This window comes from Dreissena polymorpha, chromosome 4 (genome assembly GCF_020536995.1).
Source record: "Dreissena polymorpha isolate Duluth1 chromosome 4, UMN_Dpol_1.0, whole genome shotgun sequence".
In the NCBI taxonomy this organism is placed as follows: Eukaryota; Metazoa; Mollusca; class Bivalvia; order Myida; family Dreissenidae; genus Dreissena; species Dreissena polymorpha.
Window position 1 is genome coordinate 136,556,775 of NC_068358.1, and position 25,567 is coordinate 136,582,341.

The 25,567-nt window shown below is 35.6% G+C and overlaps 1 protein-coding gene across 2 annotated transcripts in view; it reads left to right on the forward strand.

Moving 5' to 3' along the window:
* LOC127876773 (nicotinamidase-like) overlaps window positions 1–25,567 on the forward strand; it is a 55,483-nt gene that overhangs the window by 28,495 nt on the left and 1,421 nt on the right. For both annotated transcript variants that reach the window (XM_052422245.1, XM_052422246.1), the window contains 3 exons: window positions 12,302–12,430; window positions 23,236–23,404; window positions 24,802–24,944. In XM_052422245.1, the coding sequence (XP_052278205.1) occupies window positions 12,302–12,430; window positions 23,236–23,404; window positions 24,802–24,944 (441 nt within the window). The remainder of the gene's footprint in view (window positions 1–12,301; window positions 12,431–23,235; window positions 23,405–24,801; window positions 24,945–25,567) is intronic.

Below are 25,567 nucleotides of genomic sequence, written 5' to 3' on the forward strand. Positions count from 1 at the left end.
ATCTTCATGAAATTTGGTCAGAAGATTCATCCCAATAATATCTTGGACGAGTTCCAAAATGATGCCGGTGGGTTGAAAAACATGGCCGCCAGGGGGCGGGGCATTTTTCCTTATATGGCTATAGTAAAACCTTGTTAACACTCTAGAGGCCACATTTATTGTCCAATCTTCATGAAACTTGCTCAGATGATTTGTCCCAATGATATCTTGGATGAGTTAAAAAATGGTAGCCTTTGCTAGAAAAACATGGCTGCCAAGGGGCGGGGCATTTTTCCTTATAGGGCTATATATGGCTATATTAAAATCTTGTTAACACTCTAGAGGTCACATTTATTGTCCGATCTTCATGAAACTTGGTCAGAACATTCATCCCAATGATATCTTGGACGAGTTTGAAAATGATGCTGGTTGGTTGAAAAACATGGCCACTAGGGGGCTGGGCATTTTTTCATATATGACTATAGTAAAACCTTGTTAACACTCTAGTTTTGTTATAAAGTGCTGCTTTAATGTATTCTTACAATGAAGGCAATGTTAAGTTAGTATCCTTCCTATTTTGCATATTAAAATTGCAATAATCTATAGATTCTTAAAATTAAATAACACCATTAATTCATAACCTCTTTAAAATTATTTATTTTATTCAGTTGCCCAATCTTAATGAACTTTGGTCAAAACATTTGTTTCCTGTGTAGTAAAGTTTGGTTTTATTATGTCATTATTATGTACCATTAACTGTATTATTTAATTTTTCATAACACAGAATTTTCATAATTAACATAACTGTTTTAGTCATTATTACTTATTGTAAGCCGATCAACTAAGAGATAGCTGAAAGAAAGACAACATGTACACAATTTTGCAGTATCTATCTCCCTTGTTTAACCTGCTGAGTCATGTTTCCCAATCTATTTTTTCTTCTTCTCTAGAATTTGATTCACCCCTTGGTTTTATAACACTTAAAGGATAAATACTTCAAAATGCATATTTTTCTAGTATAATGACATTTTTGGCTAAGTTGTAATTTCTGAACTTATTGTTTTGTCACATTTGTTATCAGTTTGTAGCAAATTAATCTATAATGGGAACTTTTACTGATAAGCCATCTTTGAGAAATTCCCTGCAGATATTGATCATTGCAGTGTGTAACTTTTTACCACTCAGCTTTCTTATGCCTCGGTCACACTGTCACGAATCAGAGCTATGAACGAGTTACAAATACTTTTCGGCACAGTTCGTAGCTATCCTTACTGGACCGTGGCTCTCCTTACTTGATCTGTGATCAGTCGTAGTAGTATTTTGATGTCCGTAGCAACTCTTGACAAATTTTGAACATGTTCAAAAAATTGCTACGAATTTATCGACCGTAGGCTATCCGTAGCAGTCAGTTCTAAACCGTACTGATCCGTACTAGTTCGTAACGACACCGGAGTCGTCCGTACCTTTTCGTAGGCGTAAAAGATTTTCAAGGACTTCTACTGATTGATACGAAGAACTACGGAGCGGTACGGTTACGCTACGTATTATCTACGATTATTCCACGAATATACTATGGAAAGCCTTGGTTCAAGTACGTTGTACTACGGATAGGCGCTAATTTGCACGATCTTGTACGATGTACTACATTCAGCACGAAACAGTACGGAAATGTACGGTCCACTACAATAGATTGCTACTGAAATACGTCATTGAAATTATAAAGCAACCGTACTTGCATTTGTTGAGTTCACAATCATGAACCGCCAGCAAATTGCGTTTACGATAAATTTGTTACACTTGGATATTGATATGGCACAAAATGCAGAGTCCTTAGTTGAGCTGCTTGACGATATGCACAGAGGTTATAATGATTCAATATTGTATAATTAGTATAGCTTTTTGCTTAAGGTTACGTTTTTTGAAAATATTAGAATTTGAACTTACTAGTTATACATTTTTTTATTTGCAGGTAAGTGTCTGCCTCATATGCCTTTTGAATCTTGGTCTTACTTTTACGTGATTTAATAATTGTTACATAAATAGCCGACATAATAAAATACAAAATTAATAATACTTTCCTAAGCATAATCTATATTTGTACATCAATAATTACATTCTTTATCAGGTCAGAGAATAAAACAAGAGGTGGTGGATAAGAGACTGGCTTTTAAGACGACCAGACTCTTGGTTTTGGACGGTGGAGGTAGACTCTTCCTCAGACACGGCTGATTCCTGTATTTCTGTTACTCACTTTTGCTGCCGCTTGCATGTTCTCTTTTTGGGATGCATTCTGTGTATGAAAATACAAGAGGCTGTAGGCGCAATGTTCAATCTTAGTTTGTTCCTACCTGTCAGTACCAGTCCGTCGCAATTCCCACTGCTTCGTAGCGGACCGTTCTAGTTCGTATTTTCCCGTATTAGACCGTAGCGGATCCGTAGTTAGATCGTACTGATTCGCATAGCATCGTACTTAATCGTACCAGACCGTAGCGGATTCGTAGTTTGATCGTACTGATTCGTGGCGCTCCGTACTAAATCGCATTAATCAGTAGCAGTCCGTACCTTTCCTTGTTTGTCTTCCAACATTTTGATGGTAGATTCGTTGTGCTCCGTACTGAAATCGTAGCGGCCTACGAAGTTTGACAATTTTGTAGTCATTTGTAGCCGAATGAATCGTAGCTCATTCGTAGCTCTGATTCGTGACAGTGTGACCGAGGCATTAGCCAGGTAGTGTCTGATACAGTTAGAAAACCAGCATGAGTTGCCCTGAACAAATACACGGATTAACAATTTCGAAGTGGGCGATTGTCGACAGTTTCTAAGTGCCCGGATGTATGAGTAAAAAACCGAGTAGCCACTATTTGTAATAGTTAGTGATCCGAGAAGTCTTTGTGTTTCGTTATTAGAGTGTAGTAAATGTAAAAATAACTTACAGAATGGATGATTTAAGTGACATGACCTTGGAGACATTTAGGTTATGGTCAATTCATGCATTGAAAGTGTTCCTCTCAAGAAGAAATCGCCCAGTGACAGGATCATTTGATGAACTTGCTGCAAGGTAAAACAAAAAATACTTTACACTTACTGACTTAGCTAAATATCAATGAGCATATCATATAAAAAAAAAAAAAAGTATGAATAGTGTAAAATGAAATGCATAATGAGTGACACGTGATGTGGTGATTGATTTTAATGGTATAAGGAACTTATACAATTGCTTGTTCTCGTTCAGTAATTGCATAACATATTACGTTTCATGATCGTTTGTCTGTGTCTGCCCTTTCAAGTTACTGACAAAAAAGCTATACTAGTTTTGTTTCTCTTACATTTACTCACTTCAGTTACCGAAATTAATGAATGACCAAATATACATTAATATATGAGCATATAAACACGCCAAGTACAAGTTGCAGAAATAATCTTGAATTTTAGTGTTATTTTGACATCACAATATTTCACTTCTACGTACTGTACGTAGTCTGTACATCTCTTTGAAAATTTACCCATTTATGCCTAGTGGAATCTCCCATCCTTCTCAATTGGATAAAAAAAAAATCCAAAATTAGGGATGTCTTGTATATTTATTTCTTTAATATTTCTTACAGATATTCCTTTAAGCAAACAGCGCAGACCTGATGCCGCATCATGCGGCGTCTCATCTGGGTCTACGCTGTTTGCCAATGCCTTTTTTCTAGATGCTAGGCATAAATGGGTTAAAAACATGATAGATGATAATTATTATTGCCCGTGTGATATAATTATATATTATAAAATTGCCTATATTTTATCATTTATATTTTGACATGAAGATACTCAAATGTTTTGCTTCATGGTATTTCAGAGCCTTTTGTGTTTGGGAAGAGAAATTGCCGGTGGACGACCAAGCTGAGCAAATTGAATTGCGGTTGTTCCAGGAATACAAGAAAAAACTCGTCTTGTCTGATGGAGATGTCATACCAGACCCATTCACACTCACTACAGGATGGAAAGGTGAAAAGTCTGGAATTTCAATGTGGCCATCCATATACATTACTGACATTTCAGCACACTTGAAATGCTCAACACCACAAGATGTGTTAAGTAGACTTCTAAATGAATACAAGGAAGGCAAAGCGTACCGGTATTTCGAGAGCAAGTGGGTGCATAAAGTGTTTGTACATGACATACGCCCAAATAGTGACAAGTGTGTGTTGAAATGTAAAGTTACTCCATCACAATCTTTGAACAATAAAGCTTATGATGCGTGGGCTATAGTGAAAAAAGATGGAGCAAATGGATCTGGCGGTGAAATCATCTGTGCATATTACTCGTGCACAGCTGGTATGCTTGGTGCATGCAACCATGTCGCTGGACTGCTGTTTAGAGTTGAATATAAGGTAAAGACTGGTGCAAAGCAAACATCGTCAACCAGCAAACTGTCCACATGGAATGTGCCAAAAAAGAGACCAGACTTGAAACCAATGAAAGTAAAGGATGTAGTATGGACGAAAGGGAAATATTCAAAAGGACCAACTGAACAAAGCTCGGCTAGCTACGAGCATGACATGAAGAAAAAATTCACACCGCTGAAAAAACGGCAAGTAGAAATAGTAAACAATCGGCAGGACATTGGAAAGGACCTGTATGACATAATAAAAGATGAAGTAAAGGATTCTTGCTTTGTGCTTCTACAGGAAAACAGAAGAATCGCGGTGCAAAAAGCAAATTTACCAGCTTCTGTGATGCAGGTTGCAGAGCTGGTGAAAAATAATGGAAGTGATGACATGTCAAATGTCATCATGGACAAGCTCCAACTGACAGAGCAAGACTGCGAGGCATTGAAAAATGAAACCACTGCCCAGTCATTTTCAGATGTTTGGAAAGAGCAAAGGAATGGCAGACTAACTGCAAGTATATTTCAAAGGATCAGTACCCGTGTTGACACTCTGAGAAAAGACCCTTCTGCAGATCCTTCAGCGCTGCTGAAGACAGTCTTGGGCAAGGCTGAAGTTAAACAAACCAGTGCCATGAAACACGGAATAGCCTTAGAGCGAGTTGCCAAGAAAGCATACGTGACCCTTATGAAAAGCAAGCATAAGAGGTTTAAATCTAAGGACTCTGGACTTGCGGTGTTACAAAGTAAGCCTTTTATTGCTGCCAGTGCAGATCTGGAAACGGAGTGTGAATGCTGTGGCAAGGGGCTTTGTGTGATAAAATGTCCAGAATCAATAAAGAACACATCCCCATTTGCTGACAATTTAAAGTATTTGAAATTGGAAAATGGTACTCTATCATTGGACACAAATCATCCATACTATTCACAAATACAAGGCCAGATGAAAATCCTGGATCGAAAACACTGTGACTTGTTTGTATTTACTTACCATGGCCATGAGTGTATCAGAGTACCATCTGATGAACAATTTTGGCTGATTCTTGAAGAGCAGTTAGTTTGTTTTGGAAAAAATTTGTGTTAAAGGCACTCTTATCCGGTGTTACAGATGAAATTGACACAGAAAATCAGATGCCAACAAGCCAGGTTTCATACATTGATGTCAGTGGGCAGCTTGACATGGACAGCAAGGCACAGATACATGTAGCATGTAGAAAAGCCCTGGAGCCAGTTTTGGAAAGTAATACCGGTGCATCTAACATTCAAACTGCTCCGCGAAAGCGCAGGAGATTGTGCGTCAAAAAGACTCGTGCCGCTGTCTACCTTTGTGGTGTATGTGGACTGGACTGTATTGATAAACCAATGTGTGACTCAGAGAATTCTGTAAATTGTGATGCATGTGGAGTTTGGGTGCATTATGTATGTGCCTATGTTACAGATGTACTGTTGGTTAATTTCGACAAATGGTTTTGCCCAAGATGCAAATAGCACATGTAAATATGTATGTATAATGTAAATAACACAGCCCAACAGGGCTAACCCTGGCTCATTATTGTCTGTAGCCAAATTTTAATTTACACTGGAAATACCTACATTTTTGGTTATTGTATGAATATTTATACTCACAAAGTTTTTACCAAATAGAATTTTCTTTAACCAAATCTAAGCCTTTGGCAAACTTGGCAAAAGGCAGAGTAAGCTCTGCAAATAAAATGAAGAAGGCAGTGATACAATATCATGCGCAATTGATGTTACACTGGTAAGCCTTTGGGTCCTTAATGAGTACATTGTTGTTGTTGTTATTTTCAATTGTTTTTTATTACGCTGTATGTGTTATTTGCATTTCTATGAGTACCACAGCATTAAACTGTTAAACATGTTTGCTGTTGTCACTTTTTTCCGACTGTATAATACAGTCAATACCATTGACTAGGGTATATACCTACATAATGTTCATTAACAGGGGTGATATTCACAAAGCTCCTTACATACATGTAACTTCCAAAAGTTTAAAGAGTATGATATGCTTACTTGAAAATTACATATTTATTAAAATTATTGCTCTATAAGCAACTATCTATTTTGAACATCAGAATTCAATGTAATACATACGGAACCTTAATTTAATATTAAAGATATTTGATGACTGATAAATTCCCAAATTAGTTTACCTCGTCACAAAGAAGTTTTGTTAATATTATCCAAGGTGAAAATGTGCGCTAAATCTGATGATTAATGCGCATTCACTACATGAGATAACTGGATCGTCAACAGATAAATTCATGCGATCAGTTCTTAAATATGCATAAGTTGGTTGAATGAATATGTGTCTTAATAGTTCTGTTTTATAATTGTGCTGTCATATCATGAAACAAAAAGTATTATTTGGTTACTTAGTAAATGTTCTTGTATATCCAACGTTATAGATATAAATTAATGATAAAGAATTTTTCAGTGCATTGAAACGCTTAAGAGTTGCCTAAACAGTCTCATAAAAATTTAAGAATTCAAAGCATGAAATGTAAACAAACAAAAAACATTTAGCTGTAATAACCATTTATTTTTACATACAATGATTATTTTTGCTTACAATGATGCAATATTTTGAAATAACAGAACTTTAAAAATCATGCAAGTTGAACAAGTAAGTTTTAAAAACATGTAATTGCCAAATACATATTCTGCACTTCAATATCTGATATAAGACAAGAATATCAGTGAAATTGATGGATGCTCCCCAATGATGCGCTTTGTCAATGTATGTGTTAATAAACACCTAAAAAAATCTATTATTAGCCTCGGTGACCTTGACCTTTACCCCAGTGACTTCAAACCTCATCAAAAGATAGAGGTCCATGCAAGGTACCTACATGCCAAACATGAAAGCGATTGGTAAAGTATTGAATGCGCTATAAGAAATGGTAGCAAAAGTGTGACAGAAGGAAGTCTATTATTAGCCTCGGTGACCTTGACCTTGACCCCAGTGACCTCAAACCTCATCACAAGGTGAAGGTCCATGCAAGGTACCTACATGCCAAATATGAAAGCGATTGGTAAAGTATTGAAGGCGCTATGAGAAACGGTAGCAAAAGTGTGACATAAGGAAGTAAGTAAGGAAGGACAAACTGGCAACTATATGCTCTGCCGAAATTTTATTTCGGGGAGCATAAAAATGTAACAGACATTTATGCATTCCATGCCCATAATAAAATTGCATTTCAAAAACAACACAAACAAATTCTGTACACCAGTTTACAGTTTATGGAAACTATCCAGTGATGACAACCATGTACATGTATGATTGGTATATTGGTACCCTTATATTGCATAGGGCAGAGCAGACCATCACCATTTCATCTGTGTGATCCACAAGTGAAATTGGAATTTCATTTGCCAGTATACGAAATGTTTTTAATCTCCTGATTACCTGCTCAATTAAAATTCGGTGATTTGCGATTTGTTTAGTTTTTTGTACACAAGCACTTGACTTCTGAGAATTTCCACACTTGCCTGGTGGCTTATGCAAACTTATGTTTCGTTGCATGCATTCCGTAGTGATGTTGAATCCTTTATCTGCCATTATCATGGAGTTTGTAGGCAACATGTCCAAATACCCACAGTCTAATGTTAGAGCCTTATCTGAAATTCTACCGAGGTATGTACATGTAGGCGAAGCAAACACAATTTCACTATGAGGAGCACACGCGACAAGAATTTTCATCGTGTTATGGTTTTTGTAGTTGCTCCAAGTTGCGCTCTGGAGATGAGGGTCTTTAGGCGTTTCAATAAATAATTCAGTACAGTCTATAATTGAGTGCAGATCTGGAAATTTCCGGAATCTTTGGGGTTTAGAGGCAATTAAAGACTCTTCGGTATGTACACCATAGACTTTAAGACTTCGAATGATGCCCTCAGCCATGCAAGAAAAATTCTTGAGCATAAAGTTTCCGAAATATCAAATCTCTTGGACAAGTCTTTATTTAACAGCCCTAGCCTTAACTTCATTAATGTCATTAAAAATTCTGTCCTCGACATTTTTCTATCCGGCCCAAACCTTGCACCAGAACGGGCTGACAATTTGGATTTTAATTTTCTAACATTTTTGGCCATTGACATAACACCAGTCCACCTTCTTGTAACAAATGGTGAAATCTACTCATGTAATTTGTTAAACAGAGACTTGTTTGTTAAACCAGTGTAAAACTGAACATCATCGTCGGTCTTAAGTATTTTCTCACTGTACACATTATTCTTTAGCCTGTCTATTTTTTGTCTCTGTATGAACACCTCAGCTTTCAACTTAGCAATCTGCTTGTTCTGTTCACTTATTCGTAAACACAGAGTAACAAACACAGCCAACAAATTAACAAACCATGGCAGTTTGTAAGTGTGGGAAAGTAACTAGACCTCTGGGTCATCATAAATAGGTGTTGCAACAAGATTTTCCTCAGGCTCATGGTCATTGTCTTTTGCACTAATTTGTCTACGCCTTTTCGTGCTAGTCGCCTCAAACTGTGTCATTCTTTTCACTCGTTTCTCTGCTTCATTATATCCCATGCTGACAGTGGGCAATGGATTGTTTATGGTTGGATCTCCATCTGTAAAATGTTCTGAACAAACCCGACTGTCTTTGCCTGGTGACCAGAGTTGTCTATTGCCCTGACGTCTTCCTACCAGCTGTTTCCATTTTTCCCTTTGCTCTGGATTCTTTTTCTTTGTTGGGAAAGTGAATAATCTGAAATTAAATATAATTTGAACTAATAGGCACAGACAATTTTTAGTTGGCCTGCCAGCAACAGACCTATTTTTAGGCGTTTCAATCCTTTAGGATCTGCATGGATTCAAATGAGTGCATTCCTCAGTACACAGTACTGTATATAGTACAAGTACCTTTGGTCAAATCATCATTTCCCGACTGTTTACGTACGAGCATCACCGTGAAATATGGCGAGATAGTCATACTTCTGCTGTTTAATGAACTTGCTTTATCTATATTGTACAATATGTGAGATTAATGCACTTAATTAAATGACTGCCTTTTCTAGAATATGCGTGAAAATTCGTAGAAATCTTACTGCACCCACATTTTCTGAAAACATGCTCTTAATCGTTTAATACCTGAATGGCGGATCGCACTTACAGTCTCTCTCTTTGTGCAAACATCCACAGACGTCACACAGTTGTTTTTTTCCATTTATTTAACCAGTATGCCCCTTTAGAGCAGTTTTGAACGCAACATGTTAAAGCCATAACGAGATTCAACAAAAAATTTTTATTCGCAATTCAGGCGGAGTAACTCTTCCAGGTAAGTTGGTTTTGCGCATGCACATTGCGAAACTGTTAATCCGTGAATTGATAATGACCACAGACTGACAGAATCATGATTCCTAGGTACTTAATTACCCTCTCACTGTGCTCTATGCCAGATGTTAATATCAGTGGTCAGTAATACAAGCTAGTTGAGGTGTTTGATATATTTTATTTCACAGGAGTATTAAATGCATGTTTTTAACAATTAACAAAAAATATGTAATTTAAATGGGAACTTCATATCAAAACAAGATTCCATAATTATTCACTCTATATAATCATATTTAAGATATGTTAACACATATCGAATAGATACTCTATGAAAACAATAAAGAAATAATTTCAATTATAAGTTTCTGGAGATAGAAATCAGAATCAGAATAACCTTCAAAGTCAAGATTTACCTTTCTTATTTGCAGAGTTCATTTATCAAGATTTACTCATTTTCAGGCTTTATGTATTGTAACGATGTCAGAAAATTGAAAATAAAACAGTAATGAATGATACACAATATTAATGAAATGAAATATAAAATCAATACATTTTCATATTTCTAAATGGTTTAGTGTAAAACAACCTATTGTTGAATAATATGTTTATAAAATTATATTTAAGTAAACGGCAATACCTTTAGTTCAATGAATTACAACCAATCAGCGGTGTCATCCTGACCGGAAAAAAGCGTTTGTCGAATAAATGTTTTCGCATTACATAAGTGCTCACAAAGTAACATAACCCGTAACCATCCCGTGACCGGTTCACTTTGATAAGCAAACGAGACCGCAATACCACACCTGGATACGACAGTTGAGTTCGAAAATGGTTTGGGGGGTCTTTTTCCTTATATTAATATAGTAAAAAAGCTTGTGAACACTCTAGAAGTCACATTTTTTGCTTAATCATCATGAAATTTTGTCAAAACATTAGCTATGTGGATGTCTCGGACGAGTTTGAAAATGGTCGTGATAAGTGGAAAAACATGGGCACCAGATGGTGGGGCAGTTTTCTTTATATATATAAAGTGAAAACATGTGAACAGTCCAGAAGACACATTATCTTCATGAAATTTGGACATATCTTGGAAGAGTTTAAAAATGGTTCAGGTCTGTTTAAAAAAAAACATGGCCGCCAGGGGGCCATTTGTTGTTCATTCTTCATGAAACTTGGTTAGAACATTATTGTGTTTCATTGATATCTTGGGCTGCAAAGAACAGGTCATTTCTTTTTATCTCAGGTGAGCGACTTAGGGCCTTACAGGCCCTCTTGTTATACTTAGAAAATTGATAATTTTGGTTAAGTTTTGTGTTTAGGTCCATTTTATTCCTTAAGTATCAAAGCTATTGCTTTCATACTCGCAACACTTACTATCTAGCATAAGGGGACTGTGCAGGCAAAGTTATGTAACTCTGGCATTTTGACAGAATTATGTGCCCTTTTTATACTTAGACGATTGAAAATTTTGGTTAGGTTTTGTGTTTAGGTCCACTATTCCTAAAGTATCAAAGCTATTGCTTTCATACTTGCAACACTTACTTACTATCATAAGGGGGCTGTGCAGGCAAAGTTATGTAACTCTGACTTGCATTTTGATGGAATTATGGGCCCTTTATACTTAGAAAATTGAAAATTTGGTTAAGTTTTGTGTTTTGGTCCACTTTACCCCTAAAGTATCATAGATTTTGCTTTCATACTTGGAACACTCACAAACTATCATAAGGGGACAGTAAAGGACAAGTTGCATAACTCTGGTTGTCATTTTTACAGAATTATGGCCCTTTTTTGACTTAGTAACTTTGAATATATGGTTAAATTTTGTGTTTAGATCCACTTTACTTCTGAAATATCAAGGCTATTGCTTTCAAACTTCAAATACTTTCATGCTATCATGAGGGTACTGTACCTGGGTAGTTGAATTTTACCTTTCTCGAGGTCAAATAATTAAATTTTGCTAAAATTGCCATAACTTCTTTATTTATGATTAGATTTGATTGATACCTTGACAAAATAACTCTTACCTGACATACCACAATAGACTCCACCCAAACCATCCCCCATGCCCCCCTCCCCCCGAATCCCCCCCCCCCCCCATTTTTTTTTTTTTTTAAAAGATCATCTAATAAATGACCACCAAACCGCCGTCACACTATACCCCGCCCCAACCCTCCCCCCCCCATCCCTAAATTATTTTTTTTTTGAAACGGTTAAAAACACAAATATTTATTTTATTATTTTATTTTTGAAATACCGTCAAGAATCCCCCCCCCCCCCAAAAAAAAAAAATAATATAATTTTTTTTTGTAGCATTTTGTTTTCATTTTTTGAAGATAATGTAATAAATGACCACACCCCCACACTATACACCCTCTCCACTCCACCGCTCATTAATGATTGAAATTGAGATAGGTACCTTCACCTTTAAAAAGAAAAATAGATGAGCGGTCTGCAACCGCAAGGCGGTGCTCTTGTTTTTGAATGCTGTAGTCTGACATACTTTATTACTGATCCTAAAAACTTTAAAGACCTTAAAGTTCATAGTTTGCTTCTTTCATTATGTTTAATAAAATACATGGTCAAATCTTGTTGGCAAGATTTTGTGTTGCTTTTTTGATTATTTGTTTATGCTAACATGAATGTATTCAGGTGAAAGCAGAAGATGCCAAGGTGTATGATGTTGTGGAGTTTGACGGTCCCCCCAGAACTGAACAGAAGCTGTGGCCAAAGCACTGTGTCACCAACACATGGGGCTCTGAACTGCATCCAGATTTAAAGGTATTAATGTCGCATCATGTGAAAATGGACCATGTGCAGTTGCACGGTCTAGACAGGAGTTACAGGATTGTCATGAAAGCAGCATTTCCGTTAGCTTTTAAAAGTTGGAAGTTCTGACTTCCAAGCCTAAAATTTTGGACGTCCCAGACATAAAAAATGATAAATATTGAAGTCCCAAATTTATTTTAGAATTTTAATATACGTACATGTTCCAACTCTATCCATTACCGGATAATCCAGTATTATTACGATTTCTATTTTCAAAACCAAAATACGGACAATATTGATGTCCGCTATCGTCCGCCATTTCAGCAAGTTGAATTGTGGGATGGGGGAATTCCCATTGAACATGCCTTAATCACGTGACGCGATTTGAGAGCATAGAGCACTGTTCATATTTAGTAATTATGACAAATCAACGACTGAATTTAAAATGTAACAATTACATGTAAATTATGATCGACTACAAATACTTTATCGTAAAACGACTGGGATGGGGGAATTCCCATTGAACATGCGTTAATCACGTGACGCGATTTGAGAGCATAGAGCACTGTTCATATTTAGTAATTATGACAAATCAACGACTGAATTTAAAATGTAACAGTTACATGTAAATAATGATCGACGACAAATACTTTATCCGAAAACGACTGTCCGAAAAAAAAAATGTACGGGTTTTGCGCATGAGATAATATGTGCATATCGTTTGACTGCAGAAAATGAAAACCAATTACTCATTAAATACGTAATCAATATATAATTTGGTTAACATATTGCTTTACAATATGCTCTTGCACTACTTAATTTGCTAATCGACACTTACAAAAATAATTTTCAAGATGGCGGACATTGACTTTTAAGATTTTTGGAAACTAGCAAAGATTTTTCGTCAATTGCAGTTCATGTCCGTACCATCTGCTAACAAATCGGAAATAAATAAATAAAATACCGGGGAAAATCGGTACCGAACGAACATTTCCGAAATGCCGAATTTGTTCTCAAATCATCGCGCATGCGAAAGAATTTTCGTGAATTAATTGTTTGTCAGTTTATTTCCAAACTGTCTTTTCAGATTTTTGCTATCGCCAGAGCCGAGATTTAACTGCATTGGCGATCAGGCGATGGGTTAATTTTGCAGACTGCTTATTTTCAAATGCGTATAATGAAACGTGTTATCCGAAAAATTCAGGATTTTATTATTCACGGAAAGTTACGAAAATTCTAGCAACAAATAAATATTTCTCGTGTATTTCGTGTACAGATGAAAATCATGCGAAAATTAGACTTCATGTACAACGTCATGTCATTCTTCTTCGGGGAAAGCGTGGACTCAAATATTTGATTGCTGAATAAATACTTCATATACAGCTTCACGTGGGGTCGGCGTGTATTCAGTTGCCTGAGGGCTGATTGGCTGATGCGCTTACCAAGAAGACTTTGATTGACAGCTGGAAAAATCAATATTGGCCACTCGCTGAGAAATTCATTGAAAACAGTAGCTCTTGGGCGGAGTTAACGGTCTGAATAACCCGATTTACTGTTGACATTTGTACGTGTTGTGTATTAGAAAATAGCGTACATGCTGATTATCAGGCGTCCAAGGAACTTCCACCATTTGCATAATGAACATACCACTGCGGTTTTCGGGCGTAATTTACTCCCGGATGTCCACTAACAGAAGCGCTGCATGAAAGTTTTCTCATTAGAGTTTAGGGTAGCTCCTGACCAGACTTAGCAAAGGCGCTGGCTGGTCTGGAGATACACTGGCCTGGAGCTAGCTTGCTTCATGTGGCATGCAATCAATTTTTGTATGACGTGGCTCATTGGTTTCTTGTGGTCTCTGAAATTTATGCAATGAATTTCAAAGTTTAATGAAATATAACATTAATTTTCATAACATATTTGGTTTTTGCTTACTGTGGCATGGACAATGCATTGTTATAGTTGGAGTTTATTTCAAAGCTTTTATGTAAAAAACATTTTCATGGGCTGGTATTTAAAGTTCATACTTAATGTGGCATGGAGTCTCGGTCTACAGTATTAAAGCTAACTTTTTGTTATTTAACAAAAAATTTAGCGCTACTGTGTCCTGAAAAATTCGAGCTATATTTCTCACCTATGTGTCTGCATCATGCAGACGTAATGCTCTGGTTAACATGAACGTCTCCATATCACTGTTTCTACTGCAGGTATTTAATTGCAACTTCTAAAAAAATCAGGTTTATTGTGTGAGGTCATTGACCAAGTTCCATAACTCTTGACTTTCAATTTAGCAGAATTGTTGTCCTTTTTGCATTTAGAATATCAGGGGTTGTAATATTCCGGATTGATCCGGAAATCCGGATTTCAAGGCACCAGGGTCACTTTTGAGATCAATAAAAATTCGAGTTTGTTGGGGGGGTGGGGGGTAAGGAGTGATTCTTGGTTTATTTCGGTTCTACAGAAGATAACTCCTGCGCTGAAATCATAAAATTTATAAGTGTCGTGTTCTGAGAAAACTGGGCTTAATTCATGTGCCTAAAGTGGTGTACCAGATTAGCCTGTGTAGTCTCCTTACCGAAAATCAAGTTTAGGCGGAAAGTGTCGTCCCTGATTAGCCTGTGCGGACTGCACAGGCTAATCTGGGACGACACTTTACGCACATGTATTATGCCCTGTTTTATCAGAACAAGACACATTAGTATTTATCCTGTGAATTCCAATAAACAATGCGTTTATAAACATGGAGTAACAACGAAAAAATCCCAAGTTTTAAGGTAAATTTTGACCACGTAACCTATGTTTAGAAGCTTATAAACGTAATTACTTTTTTATATTTTTATTGTTTCTTTACATAAACGATTAATTTGATAAACTGTGACATTGGAACAAAGGAAAACAACCGTGAATCTTACTTTGCGTGAACAGGTGTGTGGGGGGTGGTAAATTTAGCCACTTGACGAATAATTTATGATTACGTTTTCTTGTAACAGCATCAGTTTTTAGGTGGAAATCGTTAATATTATATATATTTATGTGATATTATTTAGTATTTCAATTTTTCCTGTATTGATTTTTTTTTAAATATTTGGTTAATGTAGTATGATATTATGCTGAAAAATATAAGTAAATTCTTGGAAAAAAATCTTTCTTTTGCTATAATAAAATGCATTTAAAACTGCTTGGAAATGCAATCTAGAAGGGTCTGAAAATGATTTAAATCAATTTTTGTCTGGGGGACTTAGCCCCCCTTTATCCCCCTGACAAAGGCGCTGCCCCTTGACCCCGCTGGTGGCCTGCAGAGCCAGACCCCTGGCTTGTTTTCAGGATTGGCAATCTGGTCCTGTTATGACCCCTGGAATATTCAGGTTTTACATTTTGTGTGCAGGTACTATATATTATCTACTGAAATTGAAATAAAACTTTTCATATGTGTTCTGGGGCTTTATCAACATTCACTGACCAAGACCTATAACTTTTAACAGCTTTGAAGCAGCATTATGCCCCCTTTGTACTTAAAAAGTGTGGTTAAAGTATGGATTTAGGTTTGCATGCATCAACTGCATTTAAATAGGTAAATATATCTCTGTAGCTGATATAGATATTAAATTGAAACTTCAGACTTTATTTGGAATGTGTGGTTGCTAAGCAAGGCCTTTAACTCTTACTTGCAATTTTGATGAATTATGCCCCTTTTTGTATGTAGAAAATTGAGGGTGCATGCAACATCTTCATATCTCTGTATCAGCTCTGACATTGAAATAAAATGTAATATTACATGCACTTCATAACTAGTAACAGTTAAGATATATATCCGTGATCAGCCGTTCAGCCCTTATGGATATATGGACACGAGTCTTGTTGTACTTGAAAGTTCAGGATAAAGTTTGCAGGCAATAACTCATTGTGTCTATGTTTACTAAAATACACTGCAACTCCAATATATCACGGTCCGTAATATCGTGTTGTCCAATATATCGCGAATCGGCTATGGCTCCCAAAAATCTGACAAGCATAATCCCTAAATAAAATGTTTTCATCTGAGAATTTGATGAATTAAAATCCGTTTCAAGCTTGTATTTTTCCCTTTTTTCACCAACTTTAATCCAACATTCATAATCCAGTTTTGACCAGATTGTTTGCTTACATTGTACATCACTTTAACACCTGTGTACTGCAATAAACAATGGCCCCTCTTGTCAAACATCACAGGTCATTTCGGGTGTTACCATTCTGTATTGAATTAACTTTGAACTGCCGAAACGCACCAGTGCACACATGAAGGTGTTCACAATTATAATTGTAAATGTCACAAGTCAATACTGACCTATCTCAACAATCTGTGTGCGTTATATACTGTGTAAACTACATGCTTTTAATTAAGAGGTAAAGATCCCTCAGTTTGTCAAAATGAACTACTATTAAAACCCATGCTTTTCATGAGAATGAATGACGTCATTTTGTACATTGGTCTAATTTGTGCATGCTTTCTTGAACAATACAACTCGGCAATGTTTTTCGGGTTACAAATTTAATTATATGCATTTGAAAATACTCACAAGGAATAATGTTTTGTGTTATACCAATGAATAACATATGGATATAACACATAATTGGATAAGGTAGGTAAATAGTGTGTTTTGAGATTGCATAACGATGCTAATGCATACATATACATGCATACATAACCTTACAATTTATATCGCGCGCCGGATATATCAAGGTCGCGATCTTTGGACCCCTTCAACAGCGATATATTGGAGTTGCAGTGTATTCAATTAAATATCAATGTATGGCTTGGTGGTTACTATGGTGACAGACCAAGGGCCACAACTCTGATCTGCATTTTAGTATAATCATGTCTCTTTTGCAATTTAGGCCAGCATTTTTTTAGCTTACCTTTTGTGATCGCTTTTTGTCCGTCGTCCGTTGTGCGTTGTGCGGCGTCAACATTTGCCATGTTAACTCTCTAGAGGCCACATTTATTGTCCAATCTTCATGAAATTTAGTCAGAACATTGGTTTCAATAATATCTTGGATGAGTTCGAAAATTGTTACGTTTGCTTGAAAAACATGGCTTCCAAGGGGCAGGTCATTTTTCCTTATATGGCTATATATGGCTATAGTAAAATCTTGTTAACACTCTAGAGGCCACATTTATTGTCTGATCTTCATAAAACATGTCAGAAGATTCATCCCAATAATCCCTTTCCTTGACAGGTACGCGTTTCTACGACCCTATCTATTCCCTGTTAAATACGCATATCTACGCCTGTATCACTTCCCTGTTATCTACGCATTTCTACTACCCTATCTATTACCTGACATATAGGCGTTTTTACGAGGCACGATTTAATTTGCTATTTAAATGCTTAAAATGACGTTTTAAGTGTAACAGAAATGCATATACACCTACGTTCATCATTTTTCTAAAATGGCGAGTAAACATCCGGTAATGTTGCTATTTAAAGTTATGATGCAATTGGCGACCAATCAAGAAGAGGGTTTACCATTTGACATGTGTAAATCAAGTTCCGGGATGTGCGCGCTTCGGGCATTTCGTAATGTCCTAAAATAACTGCTCTTTTAGAACCGTATTTAATTTGGACATTTTCCGAAAACTTGTTAATAACTCGTTAAAAATGCCGTAAAAATAAACACGTTCTATAGGGATATAATATGATTTGGGTGTAAATCGATTTCATTCTTATTGTTGTTTGTTTCCATTATATCGTAAATGTTTGTTTCGGAGATCATATAAGAGAATTACATTGATATGTTTAATGGCATGTGCACTCAAATGTTTTTACAAACGACGCGTGCTTATCTAAAGTTTGTGTTTGTAATACACAGGATATTGGATTATCGGTGCTTGATTGGGCAATAAAACAAAGACGCAGTCGGCGGTCTTCAATATGCCTTTGAACTGACCAACATAATAATTAATAGCGCACGTGTTAATCTTACATTTAGGGATAAGATACACGGGTTCTAGACACTTTGAATAAACATGTTTACCGGACGCAGCAGTAGTTTTCAGATGACGTTTGCGCGCGTGCCATGTTACCGAGGCGTTTTGTAATTTGGTACACGAATACACGGGTTTGTCGGCGACTTCTGGGTTATAAAGTTATATGTCGGCGATCAGATTATAAACTGGAGTATTTGATAATAAAGTAGCCGACTAAAATTGGAATTTTGCAAATAAATACACAAACTGGAGACTTATTGAAGACGCCGACATTGCCGGATTTCGATCGGTAATAAAATGCAAAATGCAAATTGATTATATGATTATTCATGGCACATTATGCAACATCCAATTAAATTGTTACCGGTATCTATAAATGTTTATAAATCATTTGGTGAATTAATGTAATAGAAATACCAAGTATTGTAAGAATTTTATAAGAAATAATAAAATTGATTTTGAAAATGAATGAAGTTGTTTGAGAAACTCTGTGTTTTTCTATAGTTATTTATAAGAATTTACATGAATTTTGAGGCTTGCAGAATGAATTTATAAAATAAAAAAATCTTCAAGAAAGAAGAATTGTAGTTTGGAAAGTAAGAAAAAAATTAATATTTCAAAATATAATTATTTGTATTTGATTCAACACACCAACTTAGCAAAGTTTCTATATGAGCTGGAAAGAGATTTGCATTTAAACCCAGTAAAACACACAACGGTCAACTTAACATGACTATAACTGATAAATAAAATAATCTAGAAACATAAGTTTACACCACAGGAAAGGAAATTTTATTAGCTAAAACTTTCATATTGAGTGTTTTTCAATAATATTTCAACTTTTATGAGAAAATCAGGTTAAAAGGCAATGAGGGTTGCGTTTCCAAAGAGGTAGATTTGCATTGAAACGCAGTAAAACACACAACGGTCAACTTTGCATGACTATAACTGACCAATAAATTAAGGTAGAAACATACAGTTTACACCACAGGAAAGGAAATTTTATTAGCTAAAACTTTCATATGAGTATTTTTCAATAATATTTCAATTTTTATGAGAATATCAGGTTCAAAAGCAATGAGGGTCATAAAACATCGTTTTTCCAATAATGCCTGTAAAGATGGGGTACTGATATTGATAAGATGGTATCAGCCACTGGTCAGCGGAGCAGCTAGGTCTTGTGGTAACTGGAGAGGCTTTGTCCCACGTCAGAAGATTCATCCCAATAATATCTTGGACAAGTTCAAAAATGATGCCGGTTGGTTGAAAAACATTGCCATCACGAGAGCGGGGCTATTTTCCTTATATGGCTATAGTGAAACCTTGTTAACACTCTAGAGGTCACATTTATTTTCCGATCATCATGAAACTTGGTCAGAAGATTTGTCCTAATGATATCTTGGATGAGTTCGAAAATGGTTTTGGTTGCTTTTAAAACATGGCCACCAGGGGCGAGGCATTTTTCCTAATATTGCTATATATGGCTATAGTAAAACCTTGTTTGAACTCTCGAGGCCACATTTATAGTCCAATCTTCATGAAATTTGGTCAGAAGATGGGTCTCAATGATATCTTGGATGAGTTCGAAAATAATTATGTTTGCTTGAAAATAATGGCTTCCAATAGCGGGGCATTTTTCCTTATATGGCTATAGTAAAATCTTGTTAACACTCTTAGAGGCCACATTTACTGTCCGATCTTTATGAAACTTGGTCAGAAGATTCATCCCGATAATATCTTGGACGAGTTCAAAAATGATGCCGGTTGGTTGAAAAACATGGCTGCCATGGGTGAGGCATTTTTCCTTATATGGCTATAGTAAAACCTTGTTAACACTCTAGAGGCCACATTTATTTTCCGATCTTCGTGAAACTTGGTCAGAAGATTTGTCCTTATAATATCTTGTTATCTCAGATGAGCGACTTTGGGCCTTTCAGGCCCTCTTGATTTTATTTGTTTTACGGGAAATTTTTCACAAAATTTGAGTAGGGGGGGGATAAATAAAAATAAAAGCATGAAAAGTGAGCAGTCGACCAAAAAAATAAAAATAAATAGAGGATATTTGTTGGATTCAGTGGATTATCGATTTTAATTCACAAGTGATCATAAAAAACAATATTTTCGCCACGAGTGAAAAAAAATATTTTTTATGATCACAAGTGAGTTAAAATCGATATTCCACCGAATCCAACAATTTTTTTTTTATTTTATGCTTTGTTTCACAGTTTATTTATATTGTTAAAGAGTTTATCTAAAGAATTTTGCTGAAATAATGACATCATTTCGTCAAAAAAATGACGTCATTTCACAGTAAACAGTGAAAATTATCGATAATTTTCACTGATAATTTTCATTGTTTGAAACAGTGAAATTATCAGTTTTAATTCACTGATATTTCTCTATAAACCACCGGAGAGCATAAAATAAAACTGTCTAAACTGAATATTTTTTTTATTTTTGAAAATTTAAAATTCAGCCAATTTAACCTTATGTGTACTTGCATTAACCTTTAAGTGTTTTATATATCTAATTACACTGTTGTAGAAGCTTTTTATAATAATAGTAAACATATTTTTATTTATGTTTATAGGTAAAAGTACCTTTCGCATGTTTTATACTATATTGCTTTAATAGAGACTATTAAACACGCCAAGTGTGTAGTGTATTATAGTGATCGTTAAACTTTTGTTGAGTGTATATCATATGTATGTTTATAACAAATATAGCATGCATTTGACTTAAATAAAAAAGACTTGAAAACTCATTACATTGTTTAATAGCTTTAACAACCAACTTTGTAACTTTCATCCATGGGTGGAATATGCACACTACTCATGGCGCTGAAGGCACTGAATTTGTTTGCTATTGCATAATCTTAGAAGCAACTCAGTTTTCAAACTAATGTTATAGCTTTTTATATCGCAAGTTTGAAATAAACACAAACCATTCAAATTTTAAAGAGTGTGTCTTAAAGCACAGGTCGAGTTGTGTGTGACTGTTTATCCTCATATTTATGTTATAGAGATAACTTAAACAAAATAATCTTTTTTCACAACTTGTCGCTGCACTGGCAACCATCTTCAGAATTGTGGTTTCCTTGCTTAAGAATAACAAGCCTATAATCATGTACATGTTGTGATACGTGTTTCTAATACTTAATCTATTTTGTTTACATTATTGAGAAATAATTTTGCCCACATGACAGACTTATAATGCAGCATTAACCCTTTGAATGCTGGGAAATTTGTCTTCTTCTAAAATGTCGTCTGCTGAATTTCTAAAATTAGCATATTCTTCGATTTTTTTCAAAGAATACTGTCAGAATAGCAAACAGTTTGGATCCTGATAGAACGTGGCGTCTCATCTGGATCCAAACTGTTTGCAAAGGCCTTCAAAATTTGGTTCCCGCACTGAAAGGGTTTAGCCCCGTTTTCCCTGAAAGCAGCCAATAATGTACAGATTTCAATGATAAACTTACCAATGTCATAGCACAAGCTGTTTTAAACACTAGACTGGCCAATACGTCCCACAAGCTCTTAAACCTATTGTTTACATAATTACAGGGCTGTCGTCTGCTGCAGTGTACCAGTTAAGTATAAACAGAAATGCTTTAATAGCCAATGAAAATCGCTGACGCTTTACAATTAGTCGACTAGGCACAACTAAACAACCCGTATTATAAACAAATTTTGAACAACACTTTCGGCAATCTGCGCATTTTTTTTCTAGTTTTGGATAAAATACCAGGTCCGCGGATGAAATGTAAATAAAAAAAAACGAAAGTGACTTATATTTTTATTTGTATTTGTTGAAAATTAGGGTCAGGCGCTCCTGTAAAACAAATAATAAAAAAATGCTGGCCTTAGGTTAAGATTTGTGTTTGCCAATCAATCACTCAGTATGTGTTGACCAACCTTGATGAAACTTTGTTTACAGCAAGCTTGAAAGGAGACTTTTGGGGCAACTGGTAAAAAAAAGCTTAGGATGTAGATACTTTTATATTATTTTGTGTGTAGGTAGCTTATATGCTGACTTAGCATCATGCATGGGATTACATTAAAGTCCAGTCTGGTCAATGGTCGAGGCTACTGTAACTAAATATATAAACTTATTTCTATACATCATGTAAGTTGTGACTGAGGTATTTTGCTGTGTGCATGTAGCTCACATGTAGACCAAGCTGGGTATTTTCTTAGGGGACAGTCAGACCAAGGTCACAGTAACTAAAAATAGAAAAAAGTTTCCACTAAGTAATGCGACTTTGCTTTAGGTAGTGTTCTGAAATTTGGTGTGTAGCTAGTATAACTTTATGCAGACTTGGGATTGCATTTTGGGTACTACAGGTCAAGGTTAATGTCTATGTTACCAAACGTCTGAAAACAGACAAAAAGTATTAAGTGTACTCCTATTGGCGATCTGACTCTTAATGTTTTGCGTTTGAGAAGTGTGGTTTGTGTTTTCCTGCAAGTTTCCTCTGGCGCAGTTCTTGATCAGCCAACACAACTTGCTTGTGTCCGAACATTTTTAGATTTAATTAAACTAGTAAAAATATTCCTCTTAAAATATGTCTTCATGATTATTTTATCAGTTTACTAATGGACAATGTATATTACACTATCGAAATGGAAGAATAGTTGAACGTGCTGACTTGGAACGGCTCTTGTCAAGTCAATTGTCAATTGTGACTTGGTTTGTGTTGAAGACTTTTTTTCCCAAAGAACATAGCTGGTTACTTAGTTTTCTAATCACTATTTATGAAGCTCACGGCTCTTATGTCATGGTACATGCATTACAATGTATTACCTTGTTGCTGTTTAGGACCCTTAATACTGTGAGATGGTCTCAATTACAGATAGCAAAGAATGCCCAGTTTGTGAACAAGGGGCATCACTCAGAGGTTGACAGCTATTCAGCATTCTGGGACAACAACAAACTCTCTCAGACGGAACTCGTGAAAATACTTGCGAAACATAAAGTCACAGATGTATTTGTGTGTGGGGTGGCGTATGATATCTGTGTCGGTAAGAACAACACTTCGAGCCCCATAACTACCAAGTTTCATATACTCAAACCATGTCTTGGCTAAAAATATTGACAAATGATGCTCAAACTTTGATTTCTATTCTTTTAATATCATGATTATGACTGACTAAGGGTGCAATAACTGCAATTAGGAAAAGTACTTGTTATCATATCGACTGTTAAACTGTAGTGTGAAATAGGAAAGTTTAGCAGGTAGGGCTCCTTTGTAAAAATGTTGGTTGTAACATTGTTAGCTGAGTTAGTATAGAACTGTTAATTTGGTATTTATAATTTGTGACCAAACCCATATAATTGTCTATGGGACTTTGTGATGCAACTATTTCTCTCCATGGAAAACATTAAAAAATCGCAAAAAACACAACATTTTATATTTAGATTTATTCTGTACAGATACTTATAATTCTTTAAAGCAAGTCTACTTTTGACCAGGCCCACATCTGCTAAATTCTATAATTTTTCCTAAACTATGCACGTTATCTAATGAAATAAAAACTTATATGTTACAAGTATTTGCATTGGTCAGAATTTTAAGTTTATACACATTTTGACAGATTTTTATAATAGAAAGTAGTGTTTTTTAATGTTTGTGACTTCTTCAATTGAGTGTGTCTTCAATAGAGATTTAATCTATTATCTCAGCCTTTACAATTTTGTCTAACAACACAATCATCTATATTACTTTGTTGCCCATTAAAAAATGAAGCAGTAAAAAAGTCACGTTATTACATCATCAGCTATGTCTTTGAATGATTGAAGCCATAGACAAGTCACGTTATTACATCATCAGCTATGTCTTTGAATGATTGAAGCCATAGACAAGTCACGTTATTACATCATCAGCTATGTCTTTGAATGATTGAAGCCATAGACAAGTCACGTTATTACATCATCAGCTATGTCTTTGAATGATTGAAGCCATAGACAAGTCACATTATTACATCATCAGCTATGTCTTTGAATGATTGAAGCCATAGACAAGTCACGTTATTACATCATCAGCTATGTCTTTGAATGATTGAAGCCATAGACAAGTCACGTTATTACATCATCAGCTATGTCTTTGAATGATTGAAGCCATAGACAAGTCACGTTATTACATCATCAGCTATGTCTTTGAATGATTGAAGCCATAGACAAGTACTTTGCACTTCATAGACACTCTTGAAATGCTATAAGAACATGTCTGTGTAACAAAAGTGCATTTTCTACTGAGAATGTTTTTGTTTGATACAATTAAAAATATTTTTTTTCTATAAAGGCAATTGTGCTTTTTTTCGAACATAGTTTTTGGCGTAACCCTCAAAGTATGCGGTGTTTCTCTACTTTGCATTATACCCAGTTTAATTTAGTTTAACATAAAAACCTTTGTCTGCAGGTTACACTGCATTTCATTCTCTGGAGCATGGGTTTCGAACAATTCTGGTAGAAGATGCCTGTAGAGGAGTTGACGTGAAAGCAATTGAGGAAACCAAACAAAAACTGCTGGACAGTGGTGCTATCATTGTCAAATCATCGCAGGTAATGTTACATAACTAATGACTGTTTTAAGTTTGATTTTATTATAACACAGTCTACAACTTTTCTATGTAGAAAATCAGGGAATTAGTGACGATGAGTGTAGGTTATTCTGCAATAAATCATGAAAATATTTGGAGCAAGATAGGTCAAGGTCAAGTTCACTGCTAATAAAGATAGCAAAACAGCGAACAATTAGTTTTTGGTGAATATATATGAAGTTTGCATTTACAAATCTTGAGCCCCAATCTTTGGATTGTATTTGTGGTGTGTAGGATAAGGGTCAAGGTAACCACTGCTCAAAATCAAAAATGGCCTTCTTAATAGTTTCAGTTTTGAAGGAGTTTTTGAACTAGCTTGGGATTGCATTTGTCTCCAATCAGGCCAAGTTAACATAGCTGTTGATACAAAAAAGTAAAAAGGTTCCTGGTTAATAACTTTTGTTTTTAGGGAGGTATTGGAATGAAATTTTGTGTGCTCTGAAATGTATGTGGTTGGGTTATATGCAGACCTCGCTGCGGAGTTTACTTGGGGCTGGTCGCATAAAGGTCGTTGTTACTTGGGGCTGTTCGCGTAAAGGTCGTTGTTAATGTAACTAAAATTTAAAAAATGGCCTCTCTCAATAT